General features: G+C 41.1%; 1 protein-coding gene across 1 annotated transcript in view; it reads left to right on the top strand.

Moving 5' to 3' along the window:
- Positions 1-2017, top strand: part of LOC128652828 (uncharacterized) — a 6422-nt gene extending 4405 nt beyond the window's left edge. Inside the window, exon 2 of the mRNA XM_053705792.1 lies at positions 135-2017. Coding sequence (XP_053561767.1) covers positions 135-712 — 578 coding nt within the window. The 3' untranslated portion in view covers positions 713-2017. The remainder of the gene's footprint in view (positions 1-134) is intronic.
- The last annotated feature ends 16845 nt before the right edge of the window (positions 2018-18862 follow it).

The raw sequence follows: 18862 nt of genomic DNA, 5'->3' as shown, positions 1-18862 counted from the left end.
GTCTTACGTGCGCCCCCCAGCTGAGGCTTAAGGGGTATTCGGTGTAGGAGTAAGGAAACAGGCGTTTTACAGTTGTTCTGGTTGTGTTGTTTAATTTTAGTCTAAGGTGATTGACTATGTAATCCGTTTTTCAGGTGTGGCTACAGGTCCTTCTCGCATCTGGATAATAGGGCACTCCTACGTGCACTGGGCGGCACTGAAGGCCCATTCTCTTCCTGAGGGGCAGCAGTTGGGGATTCCGACGTCTAAGGCATCAATACGGTGGTTGGGCCGTAGAGGCTTACAGTGGGATGGTTTGCCTGCCCTCCTCCAGAATGCCAGACATAGATGGGGACAGCCCCACATCATCCTCCTTCACATGGGGGGAAATGATATAGGGAGTGCACCGGCTCTGGACCTCATCAATGCGATGAGGTCGGATGTCAAGTGGATCTGTACCACGTTCCCGGGGGTTAGGCTGGCTTGGTCCAACATAATCCCCCGGCTGCGTTGGAGATATTTTCCCACACCTAGGATAGCATATAGGGTTAGAAAAAAAGTTAACAGGGAGCTGGGTAGAGCAGTACTAGAGGTAGGGGGTTTTGTGGTCCGCCATGAACTGATCTCAGCAGACAAAAAAGGGCTGTATCGCCCGGACGGGGTGCACCTGTCCGACGAAGGGCTGGTGATCTTCCTGGTGGACCTCAAAACGGCTCTGGTTAGTAATATTTAGCGGGTGGCGGCAAGAGCCCGGTTTATGTGGGAGTGCCTGTCTCTTGTGGCGGGAGGTCCTAGCCATCAACAATTGAGGGCGGAGTCTGCAGAGGTGACAGTCGGGCTAATGGGCGGGGGTGATGTCCTCAGGTCGTGACCTGGGGGGCCCCGCCCCGCGGGTCTGCTGGCTGAAGATCCTTTAGGACGTCCGCGCCTATTAGACGGAATGGGGTGGGGCCACATTTGCGCCCCACCCTTGGCATTTGCAATTCCACAACATCTGGCTGCGACCTCTTGTCATATGGAGCTAATAGTTTACTAGGCCTCGAATGCCGCCACAGGTTAAATATTTGAATGACTTCCGTTGAAGTCAAGTTAATATTTGTTAATAAATATGACCATCGTTATGGTCTTTAAATCCCAGCTATCTGTGTCGTGTCTTTATTTATAAGTTAAGTAGTTATGTTAAGTTGTTTTTGTAAGGGGTTGGAACTACCAGATACAGCATCAGCCCTTAGGGGAATGAAAGGTAGCAGAGTCTCCTGTAATGGAGTTAAGGGATGAGCTGACAGGCTAGTGGAAAATCCCAGTGCAGTGTAGTAGCAACAATGTTGCAAGGTGAGGGGAGGTCTTAGGCTCACCTAATATAAAGGAAGTTCTGGAACAATCTGGCCTCTTCCACCTGGGATTTTGCAAGGAGAAAGTTTCCCTCCCTCCCAACCCTATTGTTAAATGGTTAATTAAGTAGTTGCTAATGCAACATTTTTAGGCGTCATTCAGGCAGATGGCTTCCCGGACGGGTTGCTGGTCCTTTAGATGCGAAAGGCAGGGATGGGGTTAGTTGACCTAGTCTTGGTAAGACCTTAGCCGTAATTTATTTGCTTCCTGGATGAGCTTTGCTGCAGGGCTTGGCCATACCAGTGCCTTAGAGGCTGAAGCGCATCATAACATCCACGTATCTCCTAATGGCGGGAGGTCGTAGCCATCAACAATTGAGGGCGGAGTCTGCAGAGGTGACAGTCGGGCTAATGGGCGGGGGTGATGTCCTCAGGTCGTGACCTGGGGGGCCCCGCCCCGCGGGTCTGCTGGCTGAAGATCCTTTAGGACGTCCGCGCCTATTAGACAGAATGGGGTGGGGCCACATTTGCGCCCCACCCTTGGCATTTGCAATTCCACAACATCTGGCTGCGACCTCTTGTCATATGGAGCTAATAGTTTACTAGGCCTCGAATGCCGCCACAGGTTAAATATTTGAATGACTTCCGTTGAAGTCAAGTTAATATTTGTTAATAAATATGACCATCGTTATGGTCTTTAAATCCCAGCTATCTGTGTCGTGTCTTTATTTATAAGTTAAGTAGTTATGTTAAGTTGTTTTTGTAAGGGGTTGGAACTACCAGATACAGCATCAGCCCTTAGTGAAATGTAAAAATCTGGCACATTAAAAGTAAAAAAATAACAACAAAAAAATTAACAGTAAACATAACAAAAATTTTTTTACAGCAAATGTATTTATTTTTTAAAAATTGACCATTGTATGGTACCGCTTGAAGCAGTCCCCAATGCAGAGTCCAGGCTGTCCAGGGCAATCAGGACAGTGATATACAGTGTCCCTTCTCTGCCCCCTCTTGGTACAGACTCTGCATTTTTTTTGTGGTCTCTGCTTTGCGGCAGTAGGGGGGATTTTAAAAAATAAAATGAGTAGCCCCAACTCTGCTCTCTCCCATCACCGCCCGGGGAGCAGGTGCATCATGGTACAAAATCCCCGAAATGATCTGGAGCTGAAATTGTAAAAAAGTCTGTTTCATTCCGGGGTTTGCTTTTTTGAACAACAAAAAAGCGTTGTGGGTTGCAATCTGCATTAGGTAAATTGCAACCTTTTTGTACCAGGCCCTTGTCTTCCGCATAATTAGGTAGGGCTGCAGCAGCTGATCTGCCAGATCAACCCCACCCATATGTCGGTTATAAGACTTGATGCACACTGGCTTCCTTATGATCTCAGCTCTGCCACGTACAGAGACCGCCACCGTCCTCTCTGTGTGGATGGTGGTAAGAAGGTATACATCCTTCTTGTCTCTGTACTTCAGTGCCAACAGCTCCTCTTGGCGCAGAGCAGAGGTCTCCCCCCTTCGTAGCCGGGTGCGTACAAGTTGTCCTGGGAAACCTTTGCGGTTCTTTTTAATAGTACCGCAAGCTACTGTATCAAAGCAATACAGTAGCTTGAACAAAAGGACACTTGTATAAAAATTGTCTAAGTACAAGTGATACCCTTTGTTCATTAGGGGTAATATCAGGTCCCAGACAATCTTGCCAGTGGTTCCCATATGTTCTGGGCAACCTGGAGGGTCAAGGTGGCTATCCTTTCCCTCATACACCCGGAAGGCCTGAGTATACCCAGTCTCGCTCTCACAGAGCTTATACACCTTTACCCCATACCTGGAGCGCTTGGAAGGAATATACTGCTTGAATCCCAGCCTTCCCTTATACTTCATCAGGGATTCATCAACGCATATATTCCTTCCAGGTGTATAAGCCTCTGCAAACCTGGCAGAAAAGTGGGTAATCAGGGGGCGGATTTTATACAGCCTATCAAATTGGGGATGCTCCCTAGGGGGGAACAGGCTGTTGTCGCTGAAGTGCATGAAATGAAGAATCATTTCATATCTCTGCCTCGACATACTCTGGGAGAAAATGGGGGTAGAGCAGATGGGGCTACTGCTCCAGTAGGAGCAAACGGAGGGTTTCTTTATGATGCCCATCAGCATAGTCAATGCCCAGAATTTTTTAAATTCTGGCACATTGATGGGGGCCCATTGCTGCTTTGCCAAATATGTTTCAGGCTTTGCAGCACGGTACTGATGGGCATATAAATTAGTTTGGGCGACAATGTTCCCCAATACATCATCACCCAGAAACACCTCCAGAAACTGTTGGGGGCTAAAACCTGCCACATCTATATTTATGCCAGCATTTGCTGTGAAGGGTGGGATATCTGGCCTCTGGAGATGAGGCGTTACCCACTCTTCAGCGGCAATGGCAGCAACACGCCTCCTTCTAGCAGGGGGGGCTGGCAGGGGGGCTAGCAGGGGGGCTGGCAGGGGGGCTAGCAGCCACAGATACATCACTATCAGTTGAGACTGCATCTAATGATGTATCTGAGCATATGGCAGGGTCAAAATTGGGGTCTGAGTCAGACATAGAGGCATCTGACTCTGACGCAAGGATGGCATATGCCTCCTCAGCACTATATGTTTTCTTTGACATTATTGTATCTGTCACAGAAAACCAAAATTAATTAATTAATTAAATGGCCTTTGGGTTTTTTTAAAAAAAGTACAGCTATGCTAATGCCAGTGATTTATAGCGATCACTGGCAAGCTAGGGGTTAAATACTCTTTAAATTAAATTAACTAAATGGCCTTTGGGTTTTTTTTAAAAAAAGTACAGCTATGCTAATGCCAGTGATTTATAGCGATCACTGGCAAGCTAGGGGTTAAATACTCTTTAAATTAAATTAAATTAGCTAAATGGCTCTGAAAGGAGCCTTTGAGTTTTTAAAAAATTACAACAACAAAAATTAACCCCTAAAAAAATGCACAGACAGCAAAAAAGTACAGCTATGCTAATGCCAGTGATTTATAGCGATCACTGGCAAGCTAGGGGTTAAATACTCTTTAAATTAAATTAAATTAGCTAAATGGCTCTGAAAGGAGCCTTTGGGTTTTTAAAAAAATTACAACAACAAAAATTAACCCCTAAAAAAATGCACAGACAGCAAAAAAGTACAGCTATGCTAATGCCAGTGATTTATAGCGATCACTGGCAAGCTAGGGGTTAAATACTATTTAAATTAAATTAAATTAGCTAAATGGCTCTGAAAGGAGCGTTTGGGTTTTTTAAAAAATTACAACAACAAAAATGAACCCCTAAAAAATGCACAGACAGCAAAAAAGTACAGCTATGCTAATGCCAGTGATGTATAGCGATCACTGGCAAGCTAGGGGTTAAATAGTCTTTAAATTAAATTAAATTAGCTAAATGGCTCTGAAAGGAGCCTTTAAGTTTTTAAAAAAAAATACAACAACAAAAATTAACCCCTAAAAAAATGCACAGACAGCAAAAAAAAGTGCAGCTGTGCTACTGCCAGTGATTTATAGTGATCACTGGCAAGCTAGGGGTTAATGGCTCTGAAAAGAGCCTTTGGATTTTAAATTTTTTAACAAATAAAAGAAATAAATCTCTCTCTGCTAAAATACAGGTCTCTCTCTCTCTCCAACAAAATAGCAAGTGAGGAGAGGGAGGGAGATCCACACTGATCAGAGTCAATATTTACAAATATTGACCTGATCAGACAAATGGGAGATTTTATTATTATTTTTTTTTTTTCTAAGAAGGCTCAGATTGGGTGACCCTAGCTTGCCCCTATGGTGAGACAGGCTAGGGACACCCCCAGAGGCCCCATGATGCACTGGGCATCGCCATTTTGGAAGCCTCATGGGGGAGGGGGGGGGCTATATGTGGGGGCTTTTTTATTTAATATTTTATTTTTTACCCCCAATTTTTATTCAAATTTATATACTAACTAAGTGCCTCAACCCACCGAGGCACTTAGCACACTAGCAGAGCATCGGAAGCGTGTCCGATCGCTTCCGATGCTCTGCTGCACTGCCGGGCTCCACGTGGAGCAAAACCGGAAGTGATCACTAAAGGGGGAGTGATCGCTCCGGTCCCGGCACTCCGTAACAGCACTGCAGGGATGCCCAGACATCGAGGCATCCCTGCAGTACTGTAATAGTGCCTGGAAGCGATCTTGATCGCTTCCAGCACTCACTTTAGCCGAGGACGTGCAGGGTACGTCGTCAGGCGTTAACTGCCTTTTTTTTTCAGACGTACCCTGCACGTCCTCGGTCACTAAGGGGTTAAACAATCGCGTGCTGACAAACTGGGCTAGCCTGCATGCAAAAGTATTATTCACTTTATAATAAGCAGACGGACAGAATGTCTGGGAAACAAAAAGAAGCAGACAAACGTCATAAGCACAAAAACTAATTCTATACTGGATACTATAGATGTTACAACAATATCTGTACAGAAATGACAAGAAAAAGACTCCCCTCTGGGTGGACCGCTGCCTTCTATCAGTCTCTTCCAAAAGACTGCTATAGAAGTATGGATAGTGGATGTAGAGGCGCAGGTCCTATGATATTCTATTCCAGTACTTCAATTTACTGTGGTTTCCAATTAAGGCTGGGGAAGAGAGAGCTTAACTTTTGTTTGTGTAGATCAACACCAAATAATTAGTGCAGTATACTCACTCTGAAAAATTTCAGAGTCTAACGTCTTCAATTATAAAAGCAAGTGGTCAATATGGAGTGGAGCTTCTGTCTAATCCCCCGGGATGATAAAACTTTCACTGAAATGTGTTGTATTAAACAGTGCAAATAATATGCAGTATACTCACTCCGAAATAATCGGAATCCAGCTCCTCACACGATGGTTTTAGTGGTAATATGGCAATTCCAAAAGGCAGCAAACAAATATTTGTTACAAAAACAAACATTTATTAAAACATGTTAAATAGCTCTATAAAATAGCTCTACGCGTTTCAACGATGAACTCGTCTTTCTCAAGAGCAATTAAAATTGAAAGGTGCTGCCCTTGGAATATGCAGATGCTTTATATACAGAATAATTAGGGTTCCTCTTCCGGTGTTGCCGAAATTGGATTCACAAGATTCACAAAATATAATATAAAACATCTAGAATTTATCCTCATCCGATTTCAAGCATCTCAGATTTAAAGCTAAAATCGCAATAGCTCTTTTTTTCTCAGTCATTGCAAAGGTTCCAACATAGAAGTATTTGGTAAGTTAATTCTTAAAGATATAGAAGATCTCCAGTCGAAACCTAAACATTTTAATCTAACTAAACAAGAATTTTATATTTATCAAGCCCTTAATAAACGTGAAGATATTATCATAAAGGAGGCGGACAAGGGAGGAAGTATTATTATTATGGGTCGTAACTATTATATGGAAGAAGCAAATAGAATATTGTCAGATACCAACACTTATCAAATCCTCAAAGACAACCCAAAAAAAAAAATCACCATTTACCTAAATGAGGTCTTATTACAAGCTTTGGACAGGGAGATTATCTCTAAAGATGAATATTTATTTCTATATAATACTGAATCTAAGACACTGATTTTCTACTTCCTCCCCAAAGCGCATAAGAATCCAGAGAAACCTCCAGGTAGGCCCATTATTAGTGGGATAGATTCCTTAACTTGTAATCTATCAGCATTTATAGATTATTTATTGCAACCTTATGCACAAACAGCTAAGTCCTATCTCAGAGACACTAAGCATGTGCTAAATATACTTAATGACACTAAATGGGAACCAGGTTACTCATGGCTTATAATTGATGTGACCTCACTCTTTTCCATTATTGACCACCAAAAAGGGATAGAAGCCATAAGATGGAAACTAGGGCAAGATGTAGCTTTGTCGACCTCACTTTTGGAATTTATTATTCTATTGGTAGAATATATATTGAAACACAATTTTGTCTGGTTTAATGGCAATCAATATCTACACATATGTGGAACTGCCATGGGCACCAGGTACACCCCAAGTTATGCGAACATATATATGGACCACTTTGAACACAATTATGTATGGTCCAGCGACGCATTTGGGACGCGCCTGGTGTCCTGGCGGAGATAAATAGATGATATTCTGTGTACAGTTGTGCTCATAAGTTTACATACCCTGGCAGAATTTATGATTTCTTGGCCATTTTTTCAGAGAATAAGAATGATAATACAAAAACTTTTCTTTCACTCATGGTTAGTAGCCATTTATTATCAATCAACTGTGTTTACTCTTTTTAAATCATAATGACAACAGAAACTACCCAAATGACCCTGATCAAAAGTTTACATACCCCGGTGATTTTGACCTGATAACATGCACACAAGTTGACACAAAGGGGTTTGAATGGCTATTAAAGGTAACCATCCTCACCTGTGATCTGTTTGCTTGTAATTAGTGTGTGTGTATAAAAGGTCAATGAGTTTCTGGACTCCTGACAGACCCTTGCATCTTTCATCCAGTGATGCACTGACGTTTCTGGATTCTGAGTCATGGGGAAAGCAAAAGAATTGTTAAAGGATCTGCGGGAAAAGGTAGTTGGACTGTATAAAACAGGAAAGGGATATAAAAAGATATCCAAGGAATTGAGAATGCAAATCAGCAGTGTTCAAACTCTAATAAAGAAGTGGAAAATGAGGGGTTCTGTTTAAACCAAACCACGGTCAGGTAGACCAACTAAAATTTAAGCCACAACTGCCAGGAAAATTGTTTGGGTTGCAAAGACAAACCCACAAATAACTTCAGGTGAAATACAGGACATGTGGTGTGGCTGTTTCAAGATGCACAATAAGGAGGCACTTGAAGAAAGATGGGCTGCATGGTCAAGTCGCCAGAAGAAAGCCATAACTACGCAAATTCCACAAAGTATCCCGCTTACAATACGCCAAACAGCACAGAGACAAGATTAGGGGTTAAAAAATGTTATTATAGGGTTTGCGATGTGGGGGGGCCTCGGTTTAGGGGTTCATAGGTAGTTTATGGGTGTTAGTGTACTTTATAGCACTGTAGTTAAGAGTTTTATGTTCCGGCGTTAGCCCATAAAACTCTTAACTACTGACTTTTTTTTGCGGTTGGAGACTTGGCGGTAGAGGCTGTACCGCTCACTTCTTCCAAGAATTGTAATACCGGTGTTAGGCAAATCCCATTAAAAGGATATGATACGCAATTGACATAAGGGGATTTGCGGTAGCCTCGAGTTGCGGAAAAAAAGTGAGCGGTAGACCCTTTCCTGCCTGACTCTAAATACCAGCGGGCATTAAAAAGCAGCGTTAGGACCCCTTAACGCTGCTTTTTAAGGCTAACGCAAAACTCTAAATCTAGGTGTTAGAATATACAATAGAAAAGACTGTAGCAGACCCAGAAGGTGGATACCTTTTATTTTAAACTGAAGTGGGTTAAACAGGCTCTTTGGAGGAGTCTATGGCCCTCACACACATAAGAAGGAATTCTGGACAACACTCAGCACATCTTTATTGAATTTTGCTGACGCACCAATCATTCTTGGAGGCTACTTTAATATTCCGCCACAAACACCGGCTGATAGATATCGAAATCCCATGATACACACAAACATAGGTAGAACACCCACAAATGCCAGACTAAGGACACAATGTCAAGAATTGATCTATTTCTGACCTCACATGCCCTGGGACCCAACGTTTTAGAGACAGACATTGACGTTACCACTATCTCTGCCCACGCACCGATTTCACTCAAATTATGTGATACAAAAGGAAAGGTGATACCCCGTAGGAGGAATTCGTAAAGGGTAGATCTTCGGTGACCAACATTAGAAAACTCCAATTTATACAAACTCACATTTGGAATAGCCAGCACAAACGAACAGAAATCACAACACCAGATACATGTTCACTACTAGTCTATGCAGAAAAGGCTTTCGACAAGGTGCTTTGGGACCACCTATTTTACACTTTAGACATGTTTGGCATAAAAGACCTCTTTGCACAGACCATCACATTTCTATATTCCAACCCACAAGCCTCAATCTTAATCAATGGGGAGTCCTCCCAATCATTCCCGCTCAGAAGGGGTACAAGACAGGGCTGCCCATTGTCCCCCTTACTATTCGACCTGTCTATAGAGCCTTTGGCCATTAACATCCGCTCGGACACGGAAGGCCTTGAGTTCAGTGGAATACGGTGTCATCTGTCATTGTTTGCAGATGACATGGTATTATATATTCAGAAACCTAAGATAATTATGCACATTATCGAACAATTTAGAAACAATTTGGAAACATATCTGGCTATAAGATAAACACTGATAAATCAGAATTAATATGGCTCAACACCCTCCCCCACATTGCCATACAACTTTAAAATAATAAAACACTCTTTCATTTACCTAGGTATTAAAATCTCGGCCAACCCTAGTTATTATTTAAATTATAAACCTATCATTAAGGACATGCAAGACTTAATAATCATATGGACGAAACTCCCTCTATAAATATCGGGAAGAGTAGGGCTTATCAAGATAATACTCTTTCCCAAAATACTATATCTATTCCAGATGATACCAGAAATTATACACAAAACAGACCTGAAACTCTTAAACAAACTGATGTTCTCCTTCATATGGAAAAACACAAAACACAAGATCCAGTCACATAGAATGACGGCCTCAGTGGACTCTGGAGGCCTAGCAGTACCGAATTTAGAATACTATAGTTGGACGACCCAGATGAAAAATGTCCTAGATTGGCTAACAGGTCATAACCATTTTACTGTACCGAAACTAGAAGAATAAATTATTAAACCCTGGTCACTCAGGGCGCTACCACACATGCAACATCATCATCTAAACAAACTCCTCATTAATTACCCTCTTATGCAACAGCCATTACTACCCTGGAGGAAAACCGTCAAGAAATTAAAATTCAATCATCAAATTACAAAATTCCTACCTCTACAAGGAAATCCTGAGTTTCCAGCAGGCATTGACACAAAAGTTTTCCAAATATATAAAGGGAAGGGATTAAGTTTGATATCACAAATGTTAGAGAAACTGACACCCAGAATTAAAAAATTTAGGGACATGCAGGAGCAATTCCATCTCCCTCACACACACCATTTTGCATATTTGCAGATGAAGCACTATGTCAATAGCTTACTACACAATAGAGAACTTAAACAGTCAACTCACAATGTAAATAGACTACTGACCTTGGCAGCTCAAAAGCACTCATTGATGGCACTAACAAAGATACACTTACATATATCAGTGAAAGATAGACTGAATAGCTAGGGGAAGCAATCTCAAAAAATGGTTCAACAGAGCATTAAAAAAACAGCCACCCTTGCAGCCAACACAAGAGAATCTCACACTAGACTTTTGGAAAGAGCTTACACCACACCTAAGATATTCAAAAAAATGGGTCCCACAAACAACAGGTAGTTGTCCGAGATGCTCCAAAACTGAAGCTGACTTATCACATATGATTTGGGAATGCCCAAAACTATACAAATTTTGGTTCATGTTGACATACTGGCTAAACACCACACTACATCTAGTGATAGAGTGCTCTCCTCAAATGATAGTGTTTTTGTTCCCCTCCAGCCAGATCCCCAAATCGATAACACCATTTATATACAACGTGATTATTCAAGCTAGGAATATGATTTTTCGAAATTGGTTAAGTAGTAAGGTGCCCACCTTGACACAACTGAAACTCACTATTCATAAACAAATGACACATGAGCAAGCAGACACTCTAAGGGAAGAACAACACATTTAATGAAAAAATGGGGACCCTATCTGCACCAGCAGGGAGAGAACATAAAAAAAGAATTCTCTACCCACTAAGAAACAATAAAGACATGAGACAACTGTGAACTGGGCAGGCTGGCACCCCGAGAGGTTCTTTGGTTGTTGCTAAGAAGTTAGAAGCACTCGCTGTAAGAATGAGAGCAATAATTTATTATTTATTTAGTGGTTTTTCTGTATGTACAATTTCCTCTAGCCAAGAAATGTCTCTAAGTTATTTAAGAGTTGTAAGGGAGGAGGGGGAAAGGGGAACTACAGGAAAAAAAGGAAAAAGAAGAGATGACAAAAACTCCATAGGAAAAGCTTTAGTTGGAAAGAATTATTCTATGCACAAACAAAAATGACTCATAGGAGAGGAGTTAAAAGTCACAGAAAGCTTTATTGTATAAACAATATATTTGTACTTTGAATGTACTGTTTGTGTTTGCAACTTTCGTCATCTCAATATAAATAAAGTATTTAAAAAAAAAATTAATTCTGCTTTGAACTAATAATATTATAATTATAAATATACTCTTGAATATAATCCCTTACATTCTCTTGCCCACTACTGATGTCAGGCTTACTGTTTCCCTTTTTAAAAACTGGCACCACATCAGCTTTACGCCAGTCCTGGGGTACTATGCCTGAGGATAATGAGTCTTGACAAATTAAGAGCAGAGCTTTGGTTATGACACTACTAAGTCCCCCTAGAACCAATGGATGCATTCTATCTGGACCTGGAGTTGGATTTACCTTAATATTATCCAGATCTTTCCTGATATCATCTAGAGATAAAAATTATTGGGCTATTCCAGTAGTGCAACTTTGACAATGCAATGTATTTAGCAGTGGTGACTGGTGATTTTCAAGGTATGTCGGACAAAAAAACTCACGCCCAGACAACACCCCAAACTACACCACTTTGGTCTTCACCAAGACCAAAAGAGAGGATCACACAAGAAGTGAAACCCCTTACAGTGTAGTATTTACTCACAGGCAAGTAACTATGAACTGAATTGAATTATCACTGCGGAATCTGTTGGCACTCTACAAATAACCAATAACAATAATAATAAAGGGTTTGAGGTCTAAGGGCATGCCAGGTAAATATTCAATAACCAACTTTGATGTCTAGAAATCCAGATATATCAGTATTTAGAAGATATTTCAATGTCAAACAATTGTATTTTATATTTTCGACCAATACACTCCACCTAACAGCGGCACTTACAGTTTGCAGCATTCTCCGCCCCTCGCTATATTGCTTCCATTCACCTCACCCGTTCTTTGTATCTGCTCTGTGTACCGAGCTCCATGTCCTCTTTCAGGTGGGCCAGCGACCTCTAGCCAATCTGTGTATACTGTGGGTCACTTGTGTGTACAGTTTTGTCATGCATCTGTGGTTTCATTTTCCAGTTAATCTTACTCCGGCCAAACCCCTTCAGGTAACTCCATGCCCAGAATGTGCTCACTCCAGGCCAATCAATAGCATATGAATACAATATGAAAGGAACACCATTTGCTGAAGTAAAACTTATCTTTTATTCATTACTATGTTAAAATACACATATAAGGATAAGTAACCAAACAGGTAGAAACAGTCCCTGTAAACAAGTGACAATCAGCTGACGCGTTTCAGCTTTCGATGCACTCCTAGCCGTTAGTTAAAAACACTCAGTTATCCAGCTATTTAAATGAACTCCCTTTTCTCCTATTGGGTATTGATCAGTTGTTGTTTAGAATAATGTTTAACCTCATCAGTCTGAGGGTCCTACATAGCGTTTGCTAGGTTGTTATACCTACATATAGAAATAAACCAATAAAAAAAGCAAATACATAAATAGAGCATAGCATAAAGTTATTCTAAACTTAAAAGGCCAGTATAGTCATTTTTTATGAAAGGGTTAATATAAAGTTAAGTCTTTGCACAAAATATCATCAATATATAGCTATTAAATGTTTTAAACATGTTTTAGATATTTTGCTTACAATTTTATATCCCTTCCACTGCCCATAAAATTCCACAATTAATTTCCCAATAAAGCTCAGAATCGTCCGACCAACATGGGAGACGGAGCATGTGTATTACTATCTTCATGTTGCTTACTCTCAGCATCTGAAAAGTAGTTCAGGCTTCCATCTGTCACTCAAAAAGCCGATCTGGCCGCTCTCAGCGTGTTCACTAGAAACAGTCCCCCCCCCCCTGTGAAAAGCTGCATTGGATCAGCAGAAGAAGCAGTGGCGATAGCCGAGTGGCTGGGCAGGCAGGGGGAGGGCTGTTTCTCATGCACGAGCACAGAGACTCAGCTTTAGAGTAGTAGTAATGGGAGTAGTTGCAGTGGGGGGCAGAGTTCCGAATATTGCAGAGGAGCCGAAGAAACAGCTTTCCATGAGCGCACCATTTCTGATACAAAATCCCACGCATGCGCTCTAGAAAGGGTCCCGGAATTTTACAGCTCTAAATATTGTACCAGTGACGTATGCGGCCAGGTATGTAATGATGCTAGCACACATGCGCATTACGTCCAAAATTTGTGAAACAGCTGATGTAACGTCACAGGAAGTGACATGGTTTGCTGTTTTCCAAAGTTTGCCATCTTATCAGAACACCGGTTGGTAGTGCTTGCTATAGTAACCATTGAAGTGTGCTGAACAGCTGATTAGTACTTGCTATAGTACTTGCTATAGTAACCATTAAAGTGTGCTGAACCACTGATTACGCTCAGCATAAAACAAGATTCGCTGATGCTGTTGTCGTTGCGCCCCTGTGTCTGATCAGCAAGGCAATGCTGATTGGACACGGCAAAAGAGGTAAAAAGAACACCCATTTTAGGGGTGGTTTGGAAAAAGATCATCGTTGGACTATTTTGCAGACTTTAAGTTTCAATATAGGTGATTTTATATAATCTTTTTTTAAAAATTAAAGATGCAAATTAATTTAACATAACTTAATATAAATGTATATAGATTACCGTCATTTATTATGGACCTTTAACAAGAATACTTTTACAATGTTATCTTTGCTAATGCCATTGTTCCATGTTATTTTGTTTTATTTTATTTAAAGTGAATGTAAATTTTGATGCTTAAGTGCCCGTTTTTTAAAAATTTGATTAAAAACAGGGGCACTTTAATTCATCAAAATTTACATTTCACTCGTGTTGTGAAAAAATACTTACCTTTTAAACTCGACAGCCGCTCCAGCTTCCCCCAGTCATCACAAGACATTTCTGATATCAGAAATGATGGATTGGTCATCCTCCAATCACGGCTTCCCCCGCTGGGGAATCAGTGTCTGATTCAACTCTGTGATTGGAGGAAGCCGGATTCCTCATTTTAGACCCAGGAAGAGGATTTGCGACGGGCGGAGGAAGCTGGAGCAGCTGTCAAGATTAAAAGGTAAGTATTTTTTCACAACACGAGTGAAATGTACATTTTAATGAATTAAAGTGCCCCTGTTTTTAATCGAATTTTTAAAAAACGGGCACTTTAGCATCAAAATTTACATTCACTTTAATTAAATTCAATTTTATCCTTGTTCTTTATTCTGTTATTGATTTATTTGTAGTTTGTTTTCTTCTCTTTTGTTAAGTTTTAAATCACTTTATTGTGCGATAATACATACTATACATACTATTCCCTTCAGTTCTATTTATATATTTCTTGGTTTAATTGGCCAACACTCCTATCTAAATACACATAGTTGTATAGTGATTATTCTGCTAGCCCTATCACTCATTAATCTAACTTAGCTATAAGGTAAATCCTGTGGTGCTACTATGTCCACTTTCTCAAGTGATTATAAAGTATTTATAACCCTCATATAGTGTATATGTCTATACTATATTTTACCCAATATGATCGAATGTTACCAAAAATGAATTAGGTCGTATTCAGAATTGAGTCCATATATAGTTTTTAGTCTGAAGATCCAATAGTTTTCTCTTTCTCTTAAATATCTTTCCCTATTGCCTCCTCTTTTTTGGGGGGGGGGTTGAACTTTCTCAATAACCGTCCACTTAAAGCTTTTTACATTTTTATGGTGGTAATTCACAAAGTGGTTAATTAAAAGGACATGAAACCCACATTTTTTATTTAATGATTTAGAAAGAGCATGCAATTTTAAACAACTTTCCAATTTACTTATATTATATAATATGCTTAATTCTCTTGATATCCTTTCCTGAAAATCATATCTAGAAAGGCTCAGTAGCTGCTGATTGGTGGCTGCACATAGATGCCTTGTGTAATTGGCTCACCCATGTGCATTGCTATTTTTTCATGTCCGCTGCACATCAGTGATAGATTGTTAGATAGATGCTTACATAGGAGCAGGATTCACGCCACAGACACCCGAACCGGCATCTGGAGAAGGGAGCGTGCGTCATCAGCGCCGCACGCATCCGACCCGACACAGCCCCTGGCAATAAGCAGGGAAGGAGACGCTGCACCCCTAGCAACGGCTAGAGCAGCGCGGCGTGACAACATGTGGCCTGTTAGCTGCAGCCATGACACAGGAAGACACCGCCGAACCAAAGGGCGGAGCAATACACAAAGGGGAAATGCATAAAAGGTCTGAGGGAAGGTACCACAGAAAAAAGGAATGTTACCAAAAAATGTCACTAGATGGCAGCACAGAATAAAACATAGAGTAGCTTTTGAGAAAATGGCATAGATAAACTATATAATTTCATAACTATATCAACATGAATATTAACAGAGGCTTTGTCATATTCTATGCCCAATTGGGGCGGCACACTCCCTGTCTGGCATAGTAAATGCCACTATTTAAATAGTAACAGAAGTTATGCATAACAATGTAATTTGCCTAGATGTCTTGAAGACCTGACAGATATAAGGAAAACATACATATAATGCAACAACAACTATAATATAAGGCTTCAACTTGTGTCAATTAAAGTTCGAGATACTTCCTTCTTGAAGTCACAGGAAGAATCCAACAGCATACGTAAGTAAGCTCAGTCTCCAAAGGACAAGAGCAAAATAAGTTCTGTGATCGGTCTGATGAAAGTTTTTATAGTCCCTTGTCTTGCAACATTCACCTCCACATTACGCACCTTACCATCATCATCAATGAATGGGTCCTCGTTAGCCATTGGACTGTTTTTTGGAATGTCCCTCTTGTCACGGATACATTTACTTTCTGAGACATACTGTTGTACACTGCGTATTATGAACAGTTCACCTTCAGCAATATCTCTTGCAGAAGAAAACTTTTAGCACACGTGCCAACCTTGACAGTGAGCATCTGTGGGCTTTGTGTGAAAGCAGTGTGCAATATGGACTAACCTTGCAGTGGTTCGTAGAAGCCTTGTCCACTTGGAGAAGAGTTCAAAGCGTTGACAGCCCAAGACAAGTCTTTGTTCAGTTCTGGTGACAAGGTTTTTACTTCAGGACGAATCTCTGGATCGTTGTCAGGTTTTAGAAGACTGAAGACATCATCTGTGGTTTTCTTCAGGAATTCAGGATCTGTTAACCAAGAAGAATTTGCAAAGACACTTGCAGACACCGGCCTGGTGGCATTATATGCAGGATTAATTTCAGATGGACCATAATGCCATTGTTTGGGCTTAGACGATTTCCTGATTCTTTCTACACGGTTGCTGACATAGACATAGAAACATTTAATTTGGTTGTATATGTAGCCCAGAACAATTTTGCTGTCTGTGTAGAACTTGACGTCATCTATCTGAATGTCTAGCTCCCACAGAATGAAATCTGCAATTTCTACAGCTAGTATGGTCCCACAAAGTTCAAGCCTGGGAATTGTGTGTTCAGGCTTAGGAGCTAACTTAGCTTTCCCAAACAGAAACCCTATATGGTAGGCAACATCAGCTGTGGTATATGAATTCCTTCTAAGGCATGTAGAGATTGTTTCCAGGACTCCCACTTTGAAAGCTTGTCTATTGGTAGTGGAGCATCCCAATCTTTAATAGTCTCTGACTGGCTGGCTCAATAGGGCTTTACCTTGTATGGTGATGGGAGCCACAAATCCCAGTGGATCGTATAGGCTATTCACCACTGACAGAACACCACGTTTGGTAAATGGCTTGTCTTGAAAGCCAAAGGTCCCACTGTAGGCCCAGACTTCTCTGTACAGATGGAATGTCTATTCTCAGATTTAAGTCTTTAAACCCTGTGGCATGGTCGCCAGGTTGAAAGGCCTTCATAACAGCAACACGATTTAAAGCAATCTTGTGTAGTCTGAGGTTAGCCTCAGAAAGCATTCTTTGTGTCCTTTGGAGCAGATCTATGGCTTCTTCATCTATAGGTAAAGATTTAGGTCCATTGTCCACATAGAAGTCTCTCTCAACGAAGTGTCGAGCATCCACACGATACTTCTTTTCTCCATCAAGAGCAGTCCTTCATAAACCATATGTTGCAACAGCAGGTGAAGGGCTATTTCCAAAAACATGTACCTTCATACAGTATTCAATCATCTAATTGTCCATGTTGTTCCTATGGCCTTCTTGTACAACAAAGCAATGAAACATTTATTCAATATCGGCAGTTATGGCAACTGGCTCTCTTCTGAACCTCATAAGTACACCTACAAGGTTGTTGGTTAGGTTAGGACCAGTGAGAAGAATATTGTTCAGGGATACGCCTTGATGCTTGGCACTGGAGTCGAACACTACCCTGATTTGTTTTGGCTTATGTGGATGATACATTCCGAAGAAAGGCAGGTACCAGCACTCATGGAGTCTTTGAAGTGGTGGAGCTGGCTCGGCATGATCATTATCAAAGATTCATTTCATAAAGGCAATGAAATGGTCCTTCATTTTAGGCCTGTTCTTTAGTGTTTGTTGAAGTGAATTGAATCTGGATAACGCCTGTTCACGATTGTTTGGGAGTTTGACCCTTGCAGCATGAAAGGGCAATGGTGCAACCCAGTTGTTAGACTTGTCCTTGAAGAATTCTTTGTCCATTACTTTAATGAATTCTCTGTCTTCAACTGACAAGGCTATTTTGTTCACTTGTAGTACAAAACACTGTGGTACCCAGATTGTCATCACAAAGGATAGGAGTAACATCAGGTATTTGGATGATGTCAAGAGGCTTCTCCCTTACTTCATAATGGCGAGGGCACTGTTTGAAGTGGGATGCACGTCCATTTCCTAATATGTAAGTTTTGAAGGAGTGGATCTCAGATGACGTACGCATTCTATTCAAGCATACATCACCCACTATCACCCAGCCTAGATCAAGTATTTGTGCATAAGGGGCATCGTCAGGTCCATCGCACTGCTTGCGTACTTTATGTACTCTGAGAATGTCTCTTCCTAGCATGGCCAAGATTTCAGCATTCATGTCTATTGCCGGAATCTCATCAACAAGGTGCCTTAAGTGAGGATGGTGATATGCAGCCTCTGGAGTAGGCATCTCTTCACTTTCGTCTGGTATCTGGTCACACTTGACTAATGTTGGTAGGGGTATGCCTTCGTTTCCTTTCATATGAGAGACCATGAATCCATCGGCCCTTCTGCCGAAGGCCTCTACACAACCAGAAAAGGTTCTAAGAGTATACGGTGTTGCATGACCATCTATGCCGAAGATCTCAAAGAATTTAGGCTTAACCAGGGATCTGTTGCTCTGTTCAACTATTATAGCATACATCCTAGCAACTTTCTCAGGTTGATCCTGTGGGTAAATCTTGACTAGGCATACCTTGGCACAGCATCTGTGGTCTAAGCCTTCTCCACAGACTTCTGTGCATGCAGA

This window comes from Bombina bombina, chromosome 3 (genome assembly GCF_027579735.1).
Source record: "Bombina bombina isolate aBomBom1 chromosome 3, aBomBom1.pri, whole genome shotgun sequence".
In the NCBI taxonomy this organism is placed as follows: domain Eukaryota; kingdom Metazoa; phylum Chordata; class Amphibia; order Anura; family Bombinatoridae; genus Bombina; species Bombina bombina.
This window is presented reverse-complemented; position numbering and strand designations above follow the sequence as displayed.